Source organism: Peromyscus eremicus, chromosome 6 (genome assembly GCF_949786415.1).
Source record: "Peromyscus eremicus chromosome 6, PerEre_H2_v1, whole genome shotgun sequence".
NCBI classification, from domain to species: Eukaryota; Metazoa; Chordata; class Mammalia; order Rodentia; family Cricetidae; genus Peromyscus; species Peromyscus eremicus.
The window spans coordinates 115494555-115515447 of NC_081421.1; the positions used below are offsets into that span (position 1 = coordinate 115494555).

General features: G+C 40.9%; 2 protein-coding genes across 4 annotated transcripts in view; one reads left to right on the forward strand and one right to left on the reverse strand.

Moving 5' to 3' along the window:
- Positions 1–15751, reverse strand: part of Hs2st1 (heparan sulfate 2-O-sulfotransferase 1) — a 153020-nt gene extending 137269 nt beyond the window's left edge. The window contains exon 1 of one of the 2 annotated variants that reach the window (XM_059266373.1): positions 15311–15751. In XM_059266373.1, coding sequence (XP_059122356.1) covers positions 15311–15434 — 124 coding nt within the window. In that variant the 5' untranslated portion in view covers positions 15435–15751. The remainder of the gene's footprint in view (positions 1–15310) is intronic. The other variant, XM_059266374.1, reaches the window with a different exon arrangement.
- Positions 15752–15884: 133 nt separating this feature from the next.
- Positions 15885–20893, forward strand: part of Selenof (selenoprotein F) — a 30043-nt gene continuing 25034 nt past the window's right edge. Inside the window, exon 1 of one of the 2 annotated variants that reach the window (XM_059266376.1) lies at positions 15885–16367. In XM_059266376.1, coding sequence (XP_059122359.1) covers positions 16293–16367 — 75 coding nt within the window. In that variant the 5' untranslated portion in view covers positions 15885–16292. The remainder of the gene's footprint in view (positions 16368–20893) is intronic. The other variant, XM_059266375.1, reaches the window with a different exon arrangement.

Here is a 20893-nt window from a genome sequence, read left to right on the forward strand (position 1 = left end):
AGTCTGTTCGAAAGAGTGCCCTCCCTTTTACCAAACACAGTGTTCAAAGACTCCACTTATCACAGCTACAGCATCTTACCTACCGTGCTGGTCACAAGGAGAGTTTGCCCTCTGAACCAAAGGTGACCTCCTGCCCCATCTCCCATCATCCGGATCCCAATGGCCCCACTCACTTCCACGAGTGAACAGGGAAAGCCTCTCTTCTGCCATCTAGGTAAAAGCATGGAGCTCTGGGGCCAATCACTCCTACTAAAGAGAATTTTCAGGTTAGAGAAGAAACAAAAAGGAAAAAAAAAAATAAGGAAAGAAGGGAGGAGGGGAAGCCGAGCTGGGAAGTTGGGAAACCATGAAGGTTAGTGTGCTGGTGAGATGCTGAGGACACAGCTGCAGGTGGAGCAGAAGGCCAATGGTGTGGGTGTGGTGGTGGTGGAGGAGGAGGAGGAGGAGGAGGAGGAGGAGGAGGAGGAGGAGGAGGAGGTAAGCACTCAAGACCCAGGTGCCAAGTCTGGTCCTGCAGTGACACTGGAACCCTGTACAACTCTGAAGGTACTGCAATACCAAAGGTACTGACTGCCTTGGCACACAGCAGAAGCAGCTGTAGACTAAAGGCTACAGTATTCCCCTACAAAATCAAAGGCCACCTCAAAAGGATCAAAATGTTTCTAGGTAATTTGAACATGTCCCAAAAATGCAGCTTAAGAATATTTACAAAAATATGGAAATACAAGGATGTAACAGAACACAATTTATATGTTTGGCTCCAGATTAAAAATCATCTGGGTGATTTGTATAGAGGTAAGATTTATATAGATGTCTTGGTCATAATAAACAGAAATGTAAATCAATAAAAAGTAACTCAGAAATGACAGGGATAGCAGGATCTAATAAACAAGGATATCAAAAGATATAACAAAGTTCCATTTGTTCAAGAAAATATAGGAAAACAGGCACATCTTAAGGATAAATTATTAAACATCCAAACTGAACTTCTAGAACTGGTGGGAGTGGGGGTGCCGACTATGATTAAAGACAGTCTATACAGCACAGAAACAGGGATTACCGAACTGAAGACATGGCTAAAGTATTTAAAAGTAGTCTAGGGAAATGAGCAGACATCACTGAGCTCTAGACCAGTCCATGCAGCCCAATATACCTATGAGTTTCTGAAGGAAAGGGGGAAGAACACAGAAAAACAATTTGAAGAATAATAGCCCAAGTGTGCAAACATAATAATAACTATAAATCCACAGGTCCAAAAAAGTCCAACAAACCCCAAGGTTTTTAGTCACCTTTGCTTCATTGTGAAAATATATCAGAGAAAGCAACTGAAAGAAGAAAGGATTATTCTGGCTCAGGGGTCAGAGGTTTAAATCCATGATTGGCTGACTTCATTTCTTCTGGGCCTGCGTGAAGCAGAACATCAAGGTGCAGGCACAGGAATACACAGCTATGGACCGCAGAGTGGCCATGGATCAGAGAGGTAGAGGGAAGAGCCAGGAACAAGGTCACACTTCAAGGCACACACTAAACCGCGCCCTCCCACCCCCTCACTCTGGTCCACTCACTCCAATGAGCTTGATGTCCTAGTGCCCACCACCTCCCAATACCTCCATCAAATCTGAAAATATCACTGGATGAACCAATTAACTTGTTTGGTGGAGTACTCCTGATCCAATCACTCCCCAGAAGCCATACCTCTGAACACAGCTCTGGGTACTGAGCCCTCAACACATGGGCTGTGGGAGAACATTTCATACCTGACACACAAGAAGCAACAGCAAGGGCCATTATAATCAAGTCACTTAAAATCTAGTGAAAAACCATATAGGCCATGAAGACAAAGAGATGTATCACATATAGTGGGAACAAAAATACAAATCATAGCAGAGACCATGGAGCCAAAATCTTCAAAGCTCTGAAAAAAAAATATTAAAGTTGACTTCTATATTTAGCAAAAATATTTTCCGACATCAAGGCAAATAAATGCTTTTACAGATACACAAAAATGAAAAGAATTAAGACCAAATTTTTCAGTGTAAGTAATGGCAGAAAAATCTTACAGGAAGAAAGAAAAATGAAAATCTGCATGAACACAAAGAAATCAGAAACACTGAAATGGTAAAATACACAAGTAAAACATAAAGGCTTCATGAATGTTTGCATTTCCTTAAGAGATAATTGGTTACTTAAAGCAAAAATAATAATGTACTACAGATGCATAACAATTGTAACAAAATTATAGTACATATTATACTATAATCCATAAAGAAACCACTTTTACATGCACAAAGCTCTGCTAGTGTCTCATCCAATGCAAAAAACAATTGGGCAAAGGGGGGTGGGGGAGGCCTGCTTTCAGCCTAGAAGCAGAAGAAGTAAAAGAACAGATGGAACAAAGAAACCAAAGGCAACTTGGAGATTTAAAGCCAACGACATCAAGAATTACACAAAAAGTAAACATTTTAAACATTCCATTTACAAAGGAGATTGCAAAATTAGATGCAAGATTCAACTCCATGCTGCCTACAAGAAATCTTTAGTAGCTGAGTTGTCTCAACGGGTAAAGTGCTCACTGCGAAAGCATGAATACCTGAGTTCAACTCCCAGTACCCACATACAAGCTGGGTGTAGCCACAGACATCTGAACTGCCCAGCACTGGGAAGGAAGAGAAGCAGAGATCCCCAGGGCTCACTGGGTAGACAGTCTAGCAGAAACACAAACCTACAAGTTCAGTAAGACAACCTGTGATGTGTAATCTTGGTTGTCAACCTGACCACATCTGGAATCAACTAAAACCCAAGCAGCTGGGCACAACTGTGAGTTTTTTAATTGGATCATTTGTGGTAGGAAGACCCATCCTAAATCTGGGCCACATCTTCTGGTGGCTGCCCACATAAAAGGACATGAAGAAGGAAGCTTCTACTTTGTGCCTGCTTGCCCTAACTCTATGGCAAGTTCATTTATGCTGCTGCTGAGGCATTCCTTCTCTGGGATTAGAATTTACTGTTTTAGGATTCCAACATATACTGAAGACCAGCTGAAACATCCAGCCTTGGATTCTTGTCCTTTCCGTCAGGAGACAGACATTGTTGGACTAGCCAGACCACAGCCTGTAAGCCACTCTAATAAATCCTCTTTTAATACATACATATATTTGTATTATATATATACGTATGTATTATTACGTATAATAAATACACACAGTCTATCAGTTCTATTCCTCTAAAGAACCTGACTATGATAGACCCTGTCTCTAAAACTAAGGTGAAGGCATAGAGAGATGGTTTAACCAAGAAGACTAGAGTGCAGATCACCAGAACCTATGAAATCCTGGGTAGACAAGGTGACTCACCTATAATTCCAGCCTTCAAAGGTGAAAAGATGGGGTTGCCTTAGTGCAAGCTGGTAAAACTAGCTGGATCCTTGAGCTCTAAGACTGACAAAGAGAACCTGCCTCCAAAGAAGCAACAGACAGTAGAAGGGCAATCGAAGATTCTTGACATTAACACTGCACACCCACATGAACATGCACACAACCTGCATGTGTATCTATACACATGCAAATATGAATACACACATGCACACACACCACGTACTCAGACTTATGAAAAGAAGAATAAAAAAATGTTGAGTGTAGTAGGACAGGCCCATAGAGTCAAGGAAATTGGCTCAGACCAGTTGCCAAGGCATGCATATCACATACTTCCTTACGAGCCAACCTGGAGTCTGCCTGAGGGCCTAGCAACAGGCACTGTCAGAGTTCCTGGTTGCTGTCAGAGTTCTTGGCCATACCCAGCCAATGAGAGATGACCACGCAATGCCACCAGACTGGGACACAGTTTGGGTGCTGGGAGGAGGGTATATAAGGCTTTCCCCATTATTGAATAAAGGAATTTTCTGTTTGCCTTCAACTGATTCCCGGTGTCTGTGCCGTTGATGCCACACTTCTCACCACCTCCCCAAGGGAGCCATTAGGATCCAGCAACAGTTGAGAAGCAAATGACAAAGACATCCCATCATCATCCTCTGGCCTCCATTAACAGGACAAGGAACCAAAGCATACTGACACCCGTCAAAAGAAAAGCATCTACATTAATGTCACACAAAGTAGGCATCTGGCTTAGGACATTGTATGTTGCTATAACAAAACATGAGATAAAATAAAGAGAAATTTACTTTCACAAGTTGTGAAGCCTAGAAAGTTCAAAATCCAGGAGCCAGCATGGTGAAGGAAGTAGCAGGAGACTACCTCCCAATACTGTTGCTCTGGGGATTAAACCTCCAACACATACACTTGTCTAAAGAGCAAAGGATATTTATTAACAAGGATGAAGTAAGCTATCTCATCCCCCAAAAGGCTGACTGTGAAGACATCAGGATCCTTAAACATTTGCATATCTACTTCATCATAGTACCTCAAAAGAGATAGAGCAAAAAATGAACTATTGGTAATACAAGATAGGATAGAAAGTGAATTAGGTACATTTTGGACTCACCAAAACAGGATAGAAAATGGAATATTTTCTCTGAATTTGTCAAATGCAAATGGACTAGACATTGTTGATATATTTATTGCTTGTATATATTGTATATAGTTATTGTACTTATTGTATATAGTTTTTCTTATACTAGTTATAACTTTTTTACTTTTTTATTTTTTATTCGACAAAAAAGGGGAAATGTGATATTTTATTTGTGCTTTAATAAATAAAGCTTGCCTAGAGATCAGAGGAAAAAGTTAAGCCATTATAAGTAAATAAAGAAGTCAGGCAATGGTAGCACACGCCCGTAATCCTATCACTTGGCAGGCAGGGATCTCTCTGGATCTATGTGAGTGCAAGGTCACACTGGAAACAGAGCCAGGTGAGGTGGCACACACCTTAAATTTTAACACTAGTTTTTTTTTTTTTAATTTTATTTTTATTTTATGTGCATTGGTATTTTGCCATGGGTGTCAGGTCCCCTGAAACTGGAGTTACAGACTGTTGTGAGTTGCCATGTGGGTGCTGGGAATTGAACTCAGGTCCTCTGGAAGAGCAATCAGTGCTCTTAACCGCTGAGCCATCTCTCCAGCCCTTCTAACACTAGTTAACCATGGAGGTCTGGAGGTCTGTACAAACAGACATTAAGTGACAGAGCTGGACAGGAAGAGGAAGTGATGTAGCTGGACAGAGAAGGCAAATCAGATGGCAGAACAGCAAGGCATATAGGCATGGGTAGACAGGAAGTAACTCATATTTGGAAACTGCTGAGTTGGAGAGGTAAGGTTGGCTGGTGGCTTTCCCTATTTCCCTGATCTCTATCAGGCTTTCACCCCTATATCTGGCTCCATGTTTTTTATTTAAAAAGACCATTTAGAAATTCATCTACAATGAACTGAAAAGAGAAACAGTAATCCACAGTATTCAAAATCTGACAGGACAAATTAAGCAGAAAGAAAAACACAAGACACAGAGGCCTGGAGGAGCATCCAACTAGACACGTACAGCACACATCACCTTACAACAAAAGAATAAACTTTTTACACTCACTAGGAACATCAAGACAGTTTTTTTTTTCTTTGAAAAGAAACTCTCATTTATATATTTTGAGACAGAGCTGTTGTAGAATATTATTTTAAGGTGTGTTACTTCTGTTTATATTGATTTGTTTAACTCTGTGAAGCTGTGTTACTGTGTCTGTCTAAAACACCTGATGGTCTAATAAAGAGCTAAACGGCCAATGGTGAGGCAGGAGAGAGAAACAGGTGGGGCTGGCAGGGAGAGAGAATAAATAGAAGGAGAAATCTGGGTGAAGGAAGGAGAGAGGAAGAAGGAGCAAGAGAAGGAAGAGGATGCAAGGGGCCAGCTACACAGCAAGCCACGGAGTAGAGTAAGATTTACAGAAGTAAGAGAACAGGAAAGCCCAGAGGCAAAAGGTAGACGGGATAATTAAGGTTAAGAAAAGCTGGCAAGAAACAAGCTAAGGCCAGGCACTTACAATTAAGAATAAGCCTTCATGTGAGATTTATTGGGAGCTGGGTGGCAGGCCCCCAAAGAGACAATGAGTAAAAGAAAAAAACAACAACAGAGTTTCACTATGTTGCCCATGCTCACCTTACACTCATCTTAAGGAATCCTCCAATGTCAGCATGCTGAGTAAATAGGACTACATATATACACTAACATTCTAGGCTTTAAGTATATTTTTAATTGACAGATGAAACTGTATATTGTGCAAAGCATGTTCTAAAAATATGTATGCACTGTGTAATAGCTAAAGCAAGCTAACAAACCATATGCCATACTTCACGGACTTATTTTCTATTATGACATACTTGGTTTATTCACAAATTTGTAAGCAGACACTGCCATTCACTATAGTCACTGGAATGGTTAATATTGTCATCTCGACAGGATCGAGAATCACCTTGGAGACAAGCCTCTAGGCATGCAGATGAGGGATCATCTAGATTAGATTAGCCTCTACCTGTGAGTGATTATCTAGATTATGTTTCTGAGCTGCCTGTGAGTGATTATCTAGATCAGGTTCATAACTGTGAGTACTACTATTCCTTGAGAAATCTTGGACAGAATAAAAGAGAAAGCAAGCTGAGCACCAGCATCCATGACTGTTTCCTGGCTGTGGATGCCATGTGACCAGTTGCCTCCAGCTCCTACCACCATAGCTTCCCTGCCATGACTGTGTAACTCAGACTGTGAGCCAACACAAAACCTCTCCCTCAAGCTGCTTTCCTCACAGCAACAGAAAAAGGAACTCATCTAGTTACCACGATGTAAATAGAAATCTGAACTTATTCTTCCAATTTATTTAAATGTTTGTGTTCTTTAAATATATCCCCATCTCTTACTCCTCAAATTCCAGTCCCTAGTAACCACCAATCCACTCTCTGCTTTTCTTAAGTCCAAGTTTCTTAGATTCCACACATAAGTGAGATCATGTAGTGCTTGCTTTCTGTGCTTGGCTTATCCCACTTAATTTCTTCTAGGTTCTTCTCACGGCTAAGTAGCATTCAATTGTCCATGTATGACAAATTTTCTTTGTTCATCCATCCATGGACCCTAAGTTTAACTGTGTATTTTGGCTGTTGTAAATAATTCTACAATAAACAGGACGGTGCAGAAATCTTTTTGACATACTGATTTCATTTTCTAAGAACCTAGAACCAGTAGTGGAACTGCTGGATTACAAGGCAAGTCTAGCTTTTATTTTATTTATTTATTTATTTATTTATTTATTTATTTATTTATTTTTGGTTTTTCGAGACAGGGTTTCTCTGTGTAGCTTTGCACCTTTCCTGGAACTCGCTTTGGAGACCAGGCTGGCCTTGAACTCACAGAGATCCGCCTGCCTCTGCCTCCCGAGTGCTGGGATTAAAGGCGTGCGCCACCACCGCCCGGCTAGCATTTATTTTTTGATGAACCTCCATCATCCCATTTTTCATACTGACTTTATTAATTTACATTCCTATCAAGAGTGTAAAGGGTTTCCCATTATCCATATTTTTCCAACACTTGTTGTTTTCCAACTTCCCGGTAGCAGCCATTCTAAGTTATGTAGGATAACATCTCACTCTGTATTTCCCTGGCAATTACTAATACTGAGTATTCTTGCATATACAAGAATTGGCAATTTTCTTTTGAGAAATGTCTTTTCAGATCATTTAAATCAGATTATTTCTTACTACTGAGTTGAGTTCCTTAAACATCTTAGACATTAACCTCTTATCAGACGTATGTTTTGCAAATATCTTCTCCCACTCCATATGACAAGATTTGACTCAAATTTCTGGCTGGGGATGTGCTCAGTTGGTAGCCTGCCTTAATCACAGGAAGCCCTAGGTTTATTTGATTCCTGTTTAAGTCTGGGCTCGGAGGCACATTCTGCAATCCCTGGTGAAAGCAGGAGGATCATAAGTTCAAGGCTCTTGTTATATGGGCCACATAAGGAGTTTGATGCTGGCCTGGGCTACAGGAGACCCTGCCTCAAAAGAGTAAAGATGTGACTCATTTATTTCTGATGTACTGAGACTGGAAAGCCAAGTGTAGAAGCAGAGAGATAGTGAAAATAGAGCACTAATCCAAAGAAGAAACGAAAGCATCTTTAAGTAAGGTGAGGACAGTGAAGTGTTGAGTAGCAGGCACAGTCTACAAATATTCTTAGAGGGAAGCTAATGAGATTCCTGATATATGAAATTGAGTAAAAGAAGAAGTCACAGGAAGACAGAATCTTAAAGGATGGGGCTGTCATCATCTCAAATGAGGAGGACAGATGCTGAGTTTGGGTGAGACAGGGACAGAGATCAGATGATCTGTTTTGGAGGTAAGAATTGAAGTCTGTTAACCCACCTTCCACCAAAACATCTGAATTACTTAAGTCTAATGTTTAGAAAATAGATCTGAACTAGAAATATTATTGTAGTTGCAAGTGGTCAACCTATAACTCACCAGCTGAGAGAGAATAAAAAAGCTCTCAAACTATGCGGTTAAGAAGAAAAGGGGCATCTACACCAGAAACAGAAATGACTGGAAAAACGGTGGGATAACGCACAACTAAGCATGGGGTAACCTGGGTCCCAGTAAACAAAGCCCAAAAAGAAAGAAGTGATTCCTTGTGTCCAATTCTGTTGGTACAGGAAAATGAAGACCAGAAAATGGCAACAGCATTGAGGAAATATACTGGTGACTACTGTAATTCAACTTTTAGTTTTTCTGCAAAGGGGAGCAGGTTTATGGTTAGCTGGGTGGTTTTTCTTTCCAGCTTGGATACTCACAAACAAAGTACCAAGAAGAATGGGGGGGGGGGGGGGAGTGGTCATGACAGTCTGACAGAAAGCTTCTAGAACCATGTCCTGAGTTAGAAGAGGGTAGAATCAGATGCACCAGTGACTCATCAGGGTCAATGTAGGCTTTGTTTATTTGTTTTGGAGGGGTTTGGGTTTTTTGTTTTGTTTGTTTGTTTGTTTGTTTGAACAGTGTTTCTCTGTGTAACAGTCCTGGCTATTCTGGAACTCACTCTGTAGACCAGGCTGTTCTAGAACTCAGAGATCTGCCTGCCTCTGCCTCAGGAGTGCACCACCAAGGCCCTGCTACTGACAATGTAGTTTAACAGGCAGAAAGGCAGGGACATTAAGTATAGGTATTTGTGAGTGGAAAGAAAACTGTAAATAATGAGGTTATTTTGAACCCTATCAAATTCTTCTATAATTCTTCACTCTTCTGAAGTGGTCTTTCAGGAGAATAGTGTTTAAATATTCATCTCAATTTTACTAAATGCTAAAAACAAAACAACAAAAATTATTAGAAAGCTTAATAGGATGAGAAATAGACATCCTGGAATTATCCTAATTGAGATCAACTACTTCAAGTGAGGACTCTACGGCACTGGCCACTCTATTCAACACTCAGTAAGTGACACCAAGCAGCATTTCTAGAATGTCCTGTTTGCCCACTAACCCAAAGTACTCTGGATAGAAGCTTGCTGCTCCATTTTCCTACAGGTGGTATCTGCATGCTTACAAGCTTTTGTCAAAAACCACCAATTCCAAAGAGCAGTCTCAGCCTTGGCCCTAGAATTAGTTCTTTGGTAGAGTTTTGAGAAAATAATGGTTAACAATTTTCACCAATGGAGACTACTGCATAATCTATATGGAACTATGTTCCTCATTTAAATGAATACACCCTAACATAATCATAAACTCACAGTGGTTTCATAAGCACACGGCTGACACACATTATTTAAAATGCTTCGGCCCTATGGACATAGATAATTAAGTACATAATTCTAATGCCTATGTAAGAACAGCAGCCTTCAGTACAGTGTTCTATCATTCAACAGTGACAGGTACACTCTTGAGAGTCCCAGCTTTATTTTCATAAACAGTAAATTCCAATACCTACAGTTCGGAGTCATTGCTAAATTAGTTTTCATTTGAATTCCCTATCTTTGCACATTTACATTAGAAAATTAAGTATACAGTCTACAACCTTCCTGAGCACAACTTGTCAAAAAATCAGGTATGCACTTTTTGGAACAAAATTTGCAAGTATAACTTCCCAGAGAAAGTTCTTCATAACATCCTGCAGATGTAACCAATGAGTCAAATGTTGTCATACATTGTAGTGAGTCTTTCTCTGTCCTGCCAGCCAACTCCCAAATAATGACACAGAAACTTATTAATTAGGAAAGCCTGGCCTTTAGCTTAGGCTTGTCTTTAACTAGCTCTTATAACTTAAATTAACCCATTTCTATAAATCTACGTTCTGTCATATACCACTGTAGTAAAATATTATTTTAAGATGTATTACTTATGTTTATGTTGCATTTGTTTAACTCTGTGAACCTATGTTACTGTGACTGTCTAAAACAGCTGATGGTCTAAAAAGAACTGAATGGCCAATGGGAAGGCAGGAGAAAGGATAGGCGGGGCTGGCAGGCAGAGAGGATATATAGAAGGAGAAAACTGCAGAGAAGAGATGAAGGAGTTAGCAGCCAGAGGAGGAGGAGGATACCAGAGGCCAGTCACCCAGCTACACAGCAAGCCTCGGAGTAAGATTTACAGAAGTAAGAGAACGGGAAAAGCCCAGAGACAAAAGGATAAGTAAGAAAAAAAAAAAAAAAAAAAAGCTGGTTAGAAACTAGAAACTAAGCCAAGCTAAGGCTGGGCATTCATAATTAAGAATAAGGTGTGATTTATTTGGGAGCTGGGTGGTGGGCCCCTCAAAAAAGAGTAAAATACCAACAACATACCACCCTTCCTGCTTCCTCCATGTCTCCTTAAGTCTCTCTCTCTCAATCCTAGATTCCTCCTCCTTTTTCTCTGCCCAGAAGTCCTGTCTATACCTCCTGCTTAGCTATTGGTTGTTCAGATTATTACATCAATCACAGCATTACACCTTCACATGGTGTACAAATATCCCACAACAATACATTATTATGAAGAATACACTCACTTCATTTACCATGGAATATCTGCAGGTTGAAACACAAATCCAAACCACATTTCAAATGCCGGGCTATTCTCAGACTTGGGAATGTTTACAGGGGTATCTTAGAAATGGAACCCAAGTCTTCATTACTGTTTCATATGTACCTGAAGTGAGAGCCTGAAGCTGATCTTAAGTTTCCAGTATGCTGCTTTTGGAAAGTAAGCCACAATGTGTGTTTATTGGCAGCAGCATATAAGCACTCAAGAGTTTGACCTGGAAGCACACAGTTTTCCAAAGTTCTGACTAGAACTACTCAAACTGTATTAAATATTTGTGATTTTATTTTTTAACCAGTATAGGGAATCATATCATCCTTTACAAATCTGATGAGAGCTTTAGACGTAAATTAGACGGTTTACTAAACTCATACATCTTGATGTGTGTATATGTATGAATACATTCTTGAAGTCTGAAGAACTTCAAGTTAGTGAAAAAGACCAACTGAGCTAAGAGAACACAAAACTTTAGCACATGAATAACAGGATTTACAAGGGAAAAAACAGATTATTTCCTATACTTACCATATGTGGTTATTCATCAAAAGACATTATAATAAACCTCTGCACATAAATAAATGGCTTAAAGGGAAAATGAAAAATAAAAACTATAAACTATTCTACTTAAGTATAGAGAATATACACCATCTTGATTCAAGAAAGTCTTAACCTGAAAACTACTTGCCTAGATTGATAAAATTGGTGTAAAATTAACCTGTCTGTATAAGCGAAATACACCACAGCTGAAAGACAAATGCAGCCTTAGAGAAAAGCAGATGTAAGAACAGAAGAATTACTTACCTTAATATTTAAAAAGCCAAATAACAAAAAAGTAGCAATTATCCAATGAACAAGAACTAATAATGTAAAGATTTTTAACAAAAAAATTAAGGAAATGTGAGTTAATTTCACAACATATCATTTCAAAGCCTCAGAGTGGCAAAATTTAAACCCAAGCACTTAGCGCTTGGGTTTCTAGCAATATAGATTACTGTAACCTATGGGGGTAAAAAATGGCAAGTAACATGTATCCTTTGACCCAGACATCCCCTAGTGAAAAAATGACATTAATGGGTAAAGAGAGGCACATAAAGATGCTTTCAACGTTGTTTATAATAACAAGAAAAAAAGCTTTGAAAGTAGGGGAGGTTATAGAGACACAATGACTACTTACTACTGATATAGTAATTTAGAATACATTCATAATTTGGAATATTATACAGCCATTAGAATGTGTGAGATTTAGATGTACTGATATAGAAAGAGATCTATAATATTAAATAAAAAAACAAGCTGTAGGGTAATATATAACAATAAACTGTAGGAATATTTGCTTTAAGGAAAAAAATAACCTATAAAGTAGAAAATTGTAATACTGGGAGCTTTAGGAATTTCTATTTAGGTAATTTCCCAAGAGGCCAATGAATACACTGTATTTTTGAATACACCTATTGCTTTATTAGAGCTCTCACCATAAGGATTTTGTTGACTTTAACCAAGTCACATTACAGTCATTAACAGACATTAAAATCCTTTGGAATCTTCTACAACAACAACAAAATAAACAACAAAAACTACTTTTAAGGGCAAAATGTCCATTAGCTTTCCTGTGCCAAAATAAAAATGCTTTTTAATGTAGCAGTTTTACAATTACAGCAAACAACCAAAGATTTTCTTCTTCAATAGCAGAAACAAGCTATTTCAGTCCATTTCATTGAGTAATATAATTATGTTCATTACATGGATATAAACAAGGGGCAAGACATTAAACCAATTCCTTTGTGTCAGAAATTGAGTTTTCTCAGAATGATATTCATTCTCAGCAATACATGCATTGATAATACAATTTATAAATGCTATTCAAACAGCTCAATTGTAGTATAATGTCAGTAGAAAGTCTGAAATTGCCTAGTGTAATTACAGGAGTCCTCAATTAGGAATCAAACATACCTGAGTTCCAATTCTGATTCTGCCACTAGCGATACAGTCTTGGGCAAATTATATACTTTAAGGATTATTCTGTATCTGAAAAATGGGTATCTCTAGTGTTCTTGGAAGACTAAATAAGAATATCGCAGACGGAAGTTACCTAGTGACCGCCTGACCCTTTTTCTTTCCCTGAAGAGTCAGAATATGGACACTGGCTCTTTCAGTACTGCCTCTTAAACAAGACTTACTTTGGAAAGGGTGAGAGTGGGAAGGAGGCAAGGCGGAGGGCATCTACAGTTACTCAAGGCTGAGGAAGGAGAAACAATTGAGGCCTGGAGCTCGGGTCCAGCCTGGACAACTCACAGAACCCGTGTCTTTTAAAAATAAAAATATTTAGAAAAAAATCTAATCAGAAGATTAATGAACTGACATAAAGGTATATACATCTTCTCTGTCATGTCTGCATCCCCAGATACTTTGGTGTTTTTACTTTTGAAAGCTGTCCCTTTTTTTTTTTAAAGACAGGGTAGGGCTATGTAGCAGCACATCCTGGTCTTGAACCTACCATCCTCTGGCATCAGATTTTAGAGTGCTGGAATTACAGGCCTGACCCTCACGGTCAGCCCTGGAGTATTCTGGTAGATATTCACTGTTTCCCGTATAGCTATTTATTTTGATGCACGCTTATTATTCCTGGCAAAGGATTTTTTTTTTTTTGGTCTTAAATGAAAATCACAAGGAAGCCCATTATTCTACCTGTGGCATTCTACATCATTCCGTTGGTGTATAGAAGTTTGCTTTTAAAATCATTCAGGTGGCGTATAGAACAACTTTCAAACACTGCAGGAAAAAAAAAAAAAGGTAGGCAAGGAGGAAAATCTGCAGTGTTTCTAAGAAAATACATCTAAAGAATTCCAAATAACAACACAAAAAAGAATAAATACAAATCCTGATTTTTAACTAACTTCTAAGATGAGTCACTCTCTTCCTGTAAAATCGGGTTATGAATGAAGCAGACTATGACTGCAAATGCTGTGGAGACGGAGCCGTATGAAAAGCAAAGGGATCAGATGTTTTAACCTTCAACATTTAAAGTGAGTAACTTTTAGCATACAAGATCTTTTTAAATTACAGTAAATAAATTCAATAGTTCTTCACATTTCACTCTAGCAGCTTTGGCTCCTCTTTAAACGTAGCCGTACATCAATCAAATGCATGCAACGTTCTTTGACAACACTATTCTTTAAAATGTGTTCAAGGCTTTTGTAAAATCTACCAAAACTTGGAAATAGCGACTATATCTAAAATTTAATTATTTTCTGGTGCTTTTTTAAAAAAATTAATGCACACCCCCAGTTACATCTAGCTGTTCCTCGGGGTAACTTTAAATCGTATTTAAGAAGCTGGCTAGGTGAAAACTGTATGCAAGAACCGCTTCCCATATTCAAATTACATCCCCTGAGCTGATTTTTAAGTGCCACGTACATTTTTAAATCAAAACGCGTCAGTCATTAAGTCTCCCTGTTTCCACAGCACTTCCAAATACCAAAGTTCTCCACTATCCGGAAGCACCGACTATCCGCGCTTTCGTCTGCTGTTGCACAACTTCACATTCCAGTTTAGTGTTTCAGGCGTCTTTACCCATTCCAGCACTGACAGAATCGCTCTAAGATACCCATATGGTTAGCTTTCCCCACTCTATTCCTTTCCCAAGGTAAATACCGTAATTCCGAACCTTCAACGCTTGTACATGCAATCAACCTACACTTACGACCTTACTCTGAAGCCCAAATCATCAAGCAGTTCAGCGTCACTCATAAAGAACTTCAGTCCCCCAGACGTCTCATAGCGGTACCGTCAGAGCTTTTCATCTGCTCCGCTGTCCCACATGGCCAGCCTACCCATAGTGTCAGTTCTAAGGTCCCTTGCTGCCCTCAGCTCAGGCATGCCACTCACTACAGTGAGCTGCATTTACTCCCCATCGTTCCCGGAGTCTCCGTCCATTTCAGCCCATCTCCCTCGACGAACCTCCCCACGACCACCATCCCCAAACGATCCTGTGTCCAGGTGCCCCTAATTCAAATTCCAGTCCCCATCGCTGCACGTAGCTGGGGCTGTCCAGAACGACTGGAAGGGACCAGAGGATGAACGTTCGTGTCCTCCAAGCAGCACCAGCTCCATGCAGACTTCGTTCCCCTCTCTCCGTGGAGGGCCGACGGGGCAGCCCTCTGGCCGGAGACCCCGCGCGTGCAGCTCGTCACTCCCTGGTGGCGGGAGCTCGACGTGCCTGGGTCCCAGCTCTCGGGACTCTCCGAGACCCCTGCGGACGCCCACTTGCGATAGCCGGCAATGCCCACCCGCCAGCCCGGGCCCGGAGCACCGCTCGGCTGCCTCACCTAGCTTCGCCCGGGACTCCTCCAGCTTCTGGATCTGGTTCTCCAAGAAGAGCATCGCCACCGCGAAGGCCACCACCGCCAGCAGCTGCAACTTGGGCGGCATCATAATCCTGAGGAGCCCCATGAAACCCGCTGCTCGAGATCAAGACATACCGCGGGGGGCGGGGAGCGGGGCCCCGCGGGCGACCGAGGCGCCGGGAGGAGACCCCGACCCGGGAGCTGCGCGGACTGCCGCGCCGCAGCGACCCCCTCCTCCGCTCCGGTCTCCCGCCCGCAGGAGCCAGCGCCGGCCGCCCGGTGCACGCTTCTCCTCAGCCCACCCGACGGCCCTGGCGCCCTGCTGCCGCTGCCGCCTGGCTTCGGGACCCCGCGGCCGCACGCCCTCTTCCCTCGCTTCCTCCCTTCCCTCCCTCGGTCGCTCGCGGCCGCGCGCTCCTCTAGCAGCGCTGCGGCTGCGGCTGCGCCGCCCTCGGCCCGCCCCCTCCCCTCCCCCTCGGCCACCACGCGCACGCCTTGACGCACGCTGCCCGGCAACCAGAGGCTCCACCCCCATCCTCCCGTACAGTGGCGTTCATTGGTCCGAAGAGCGGCCGCTTAGCGCCCTTTTGATTCGATTTACGGTTGGGTTCCTTGACATAGGACTCAAGCAAGGCGGTATTTGATTGGGTAAATTCGGAGAGGGAGGCGGGACTAGTAATGGAGGCGCTGGGGCTTCGTAGAGATCCGACATACTGTCGTGAATGAGAAGTACCGGTGTGGGGAGTTTCAGAAAATGCCTGATTTTAATCTCCGAAAGAACCTGACGACTTTTTAATAATCGACCACTTTTACGTTCCTTTGGTCGCCTGAGTAATATTCGCCTCTGTGGGGTAATAGACTTGCGGCAGTGGCCTCTCGCGGCAGGCTTCGCATCAGGCACTGCAGTGGACGTCCCCGGTACAGGGGTCCTCAAGCCCCTGAAGATTGACGGGGGACCGCAGGGATGGCGGCCCGGCAGGCTGGGTGGCTGCGGCCCGTTCTGGGGCTGCGCTTGCTGCTGGTGACTGCATTTCAAGCGGTGAGTGTGGGTCGCCTCTGTGGATGCCTCAGGGCCCGTCGGAGGGCTCGGATGAGAAAGGTCAAACCCGCGGCCACGCAGGGGACCGCCCTTGGAACGGACTTCCTTAGTGGCCGCTTCCATCCGGAATGAGACGTGGCAGATAGAATTCCGGCTGGAGCTCTAGGGGCGATGGTCTTCTCACTTCAGGCAGCTCAAATCGAGTTTTTCAAGAACGCAGTGGGTACATAAAGTCAGTAATGCGTAGAAAGGAGGCAAGTTTCTTTTAATGGGACAGAAATGAATGAAACTACCATTCCTTACGACAAGACTCTCAAACCTTAAAGGGACATCTTCGTGGTTCTGGTCCAGACAAACCTTTTTCTTCACTATCAAAAATGCATTGATTCTAAATCTCTTAAAGGAGAAAACCTAATTTTGACTTACTTAGCTACTTATGAAACAGTATATATCGGTAAACTCCTTTATGGAAGTTTGCATCAATATTTACATGTCTTCTATTTAGGGTATTTAAGTGATTTGTCCAAGATTTGGAAAGTTAATATATCATAAGTCTATAAATACTTATACTTTTTCATACATAGAAAGTAATTTGTAAACATTGTCTCTACTTTTGTTACTTTGTCCAACGGGTAGGTTCTTGACTTCTCACATTGCAATACAATGTTGTTATTCAGACACCTGGTACTTAAGAAATTACTTAGGCCCTAACTCTTGGGGAAACATCCGTCTAAACTTTGTAGACTTTAGAAATTAGTGGTTTCTTAGCACTACAAGTTCAAACCACTTTCTATACTACTTTCTAAATTTCAATAGACCATGGTTTTGTAAGTACCGTCCACCCCAAGAAAAACCCAAAATCAATGTCTTAAACATTTTAACCATCCTTTAGGTTGGTGAAGCAGGTCCCTCATGTATGCACTGATTTGAGCTACTCAGTTAATTAAAAATCTAAAGCTACCATAATTCATAATCAGTGCCGTTAGCTGCTTTTAACCTCTCATCCCCCACTAGAATGGACTAAGTCATTTTTCACAGCCAGCTCAGGACAACACTCCAAAAGAGCAAAAGCTTACAGTGCCTCTTAAGACCTTCCTATGGAAATCACATATCCCTCCTGGGAGACAAAGGCTGAAAATAGAAAGCAAGATCCTCCCACTGTCTAAACATCCCAACTCCATCCATTAGACTTGTCAAAGAGAAGCTGAAGAGAAAGCCACTAGTAAATAGACTCCAGCCTATGAGAGAAGTGACAGAATTGCATTGCAAAAAAATGTTCATACCGAGACCAGAATAGGAAGAGTTTATGCCTAGTTGTGTGCCACAGTGGTCACCCACCAAATCTAACACAAAATTCAAATTCGTTTCTAACTCCTTCCAAACTTTATGCACTTCTCATACTGGCAATTGCCAAGCCTTACTAATTTTTACTTCCTAAATATGCCTGAAAACCAGTTAATACTTGTTAACCTTTCAGTCACCCCAAGACCTTTCTCCTAAGAAGTAATAGCCTCCTGGTTTTTCTTTAAATTGCCTCTTTTTTCTAAATAAAAATTAAATAAAAAAAATAAAAATAAAATAAAAATAAAAAATAAAAAAATAAAAATAAATAAAAATTTCTTTTTTCTAAATAAAAATTACCTTTACCAACTTTGTAATTGCCCAAGCCAAAAATATGTTCCATTAAATTCTCTGTATTTTCACTCTTTAGATTGAATTAGTCATTAAGACCTTAGAAATTTCCAAGCCAATCACTTAATTTTGTTGCCATGGGTAATTCAGGTCAGTATATCCGCATACCTGGAATTACTGTAAGAGCTTCATTAACTGGTTTCCACATCTAATTTCTTTCTAATTGCACCCAGTACATCTAGAGCAATGGTCCTTAACCTTCTTAATGCTGCAACCCTTTAATACAGTTCCTCGTGTTGTGGTGACCCCCAACCACAAAATTATTTTGTTGCTACTTCTTAACTATAGTTTTGCTACTGTTATGAACTGTAATGTAAATATCTTTCACAGGGGTCATTCAAACCTCAAAAGAGTCATGATGACCCACAGGGTGAGAACCACTGATCGAGAGTAACATTTCTGAAATTTAAACCTGTTGTACTGGAAACTCCTACTTGCTTTTAAGATGGTTTGTCTTTAAGTGTTTCTTAGCAAGTCTACAGGCTTATTTCCCAGTGTTTGCTTATTCTGCTTGGAGAAGAAAAGGATGAGAAGAGCTGGGGATACTTGCTCCAGCAAATTCATGTAGTTGGTTCTCCCTTAGAAGCTCTCTCCTATGCCCATAAAAATATGATTATCTTCTACTTACCATCTAACTCTCCTTCCTTCGTGTGAGTCAAAAGTTTGATTTAGGAGTCCAACTCCAGTCCTTAGACTTGGCAGCAAGCACCTTTACCCACTGAGCCATCGTGCCACACCCTTCAGTTTTCAGCCAAGAAATTACTTCTTCCAGGAAATCAATTTCTCTGCACCCAAACTAGGCTAAGAGCCATTCTGTGTGTCAATGGCAATTACTACTTGATCTCTTAGGTACCTTTCAATCTTCTATTTGTCTTCTATTTGACAAATCTTGAAATATGGCATTTTCCCACTAAGATGACTGAATCTTGCCTTAAAGAAGGGCCAGTTCCTGATTATCTTTTGTCTCTACTGACATACATAGAGAGGGATGCAATACCTTGAGATCTAAGTGACATATTTCCTGAATGAACTAGGAGATGTACAGGCTAATGTCTGATAGCAAGGACAGATGATCCCTACTTGTAAGTTATTATCGACCTCGTATTCCAGTTAGCTTTCTATAGCTCTTGTCACTGCAGTCCCAACTGGAAGTGTCATTGACAACTGATGGTGCAGACGCAAGTGTTAATTCAAGTCCAGATGTTAGATTCTAACTTAGTTCACACTCAACAACTTTCCTGGTAATCACATGATTTTTTATACTAAGTATATACTAGACTGAAACCTTTTAATGACAGGCGTCAGCTTCACTCTATTCTTTTGTGAATGAGAGCCACAAGTGCACACTATTTTAAAATAATAATCTTTAAATAAGACCATAGATCATTAGTCACAACTATATCATTCCATTTAGGTGATTCCCCAAGCCATCTTTTATAATCAAAATCAATCAATCTCAATCTCTCTATCTCCCCTTCCCATTATACTATGCTATTTAGTTTAAAAAGAAATTCAGATAAATACGTTTTCAAATGTTAACTTTTAGTAATTGTAATCTAAAGCAGATTAATTTAGTCTCATTCTTATTTTCTTCTGTTGTTCTCTGTGAAGTGATTAACTAGAATGCAGTGCTTAACTTCATCTCCTTTCCAGACTTAGAAAGTCAAAGCCAAGCATGCTGGTGCCTCCTGTAGTCTGATCTCTTGCTTGTAATCATGGCATGCAGAAGGCTGAAATGAGAGGATCAGACAGACATTTGAGACTAGCCTGGGCTACTAGCAAGACTGTCTCAAAAGAAGAACCAAAAGGCAAAACTTAGAGTCATAAGTAATTTCTCCCTCTCATGTTCTATCATACTAGCTTATACCCCATGTTAATGCTTACCCTATGTTCTTAACAGATCATAGCCATGCATGTGTGTCTCTCCCTCCATTTCTCCTGCCAGAATAATCACCAGAGAGAATCCAGGGACCATTTTCCTTTAGTTTGCATTATCTCATGTTTGTTCACTTCCAGAAGTGCAGATGGCCTCCCAGTTCCTCACTGCCTCTTCCTATCAATAGTAACATGGCTGCAGCTTCTGCGGAGTGGTGATGAACCATAATCAATTCCCAAAGTAAAATGCCTGCCCAGAATCCTGATTAAAGCCACAGACAGGTCACCCTTGCTAAACTCAAATGTCAGGACGCCTGTAGTGATGCTCACTAATGTTTATAAGGAACAAAAACCTTAACAATGAAAAAGGGTGTGTAGGATTATTGGAAATACAGAAAGAAGTTAGACAGATTCTTGGATTTATCAAAAGGGGAAAAGTCCAAGCCAAGTGGGCACTTGTCACGGTGAGAATCAAAGCTTTGGAACCCCTTGAAGGAAGAAAACAGTAAACTTGAACTTCTTGTCATCTTGAAGTGGAGACTTCAACTTAGACCTGAGTCCTTACACTAGACGAGGTTAAGAATTGTTTTAGTGTCTGTACCTCAAAGTAGCTGTAATCTTAGTGCTAGTGACAGTGCATACTTAACACAGCTGGGCTAACAGCAAACGACTTAACCTGGAAATACATTCTGAGCATGTGTAAAGATTAGAACAGGACATTTTAGTGGGGCCGAAAGGAGCTCATTAATAAAGCTCCTCAGAACTAGTATGTGGTCCTTTGTTCAGATCATATACATCCTCAGTCTTCATTAGTGACAGAATAGAATGAGCTGTGCATCCTTGATTCCAAAACATTGTCATCACCCATCTGGACAGAGTCTAGTGTCTCTTCTTCATGTATCTTGTGAGCAATGGATGGCATAATTACAGTTGTCAGTATTTTTCTTGTTACTATCTGT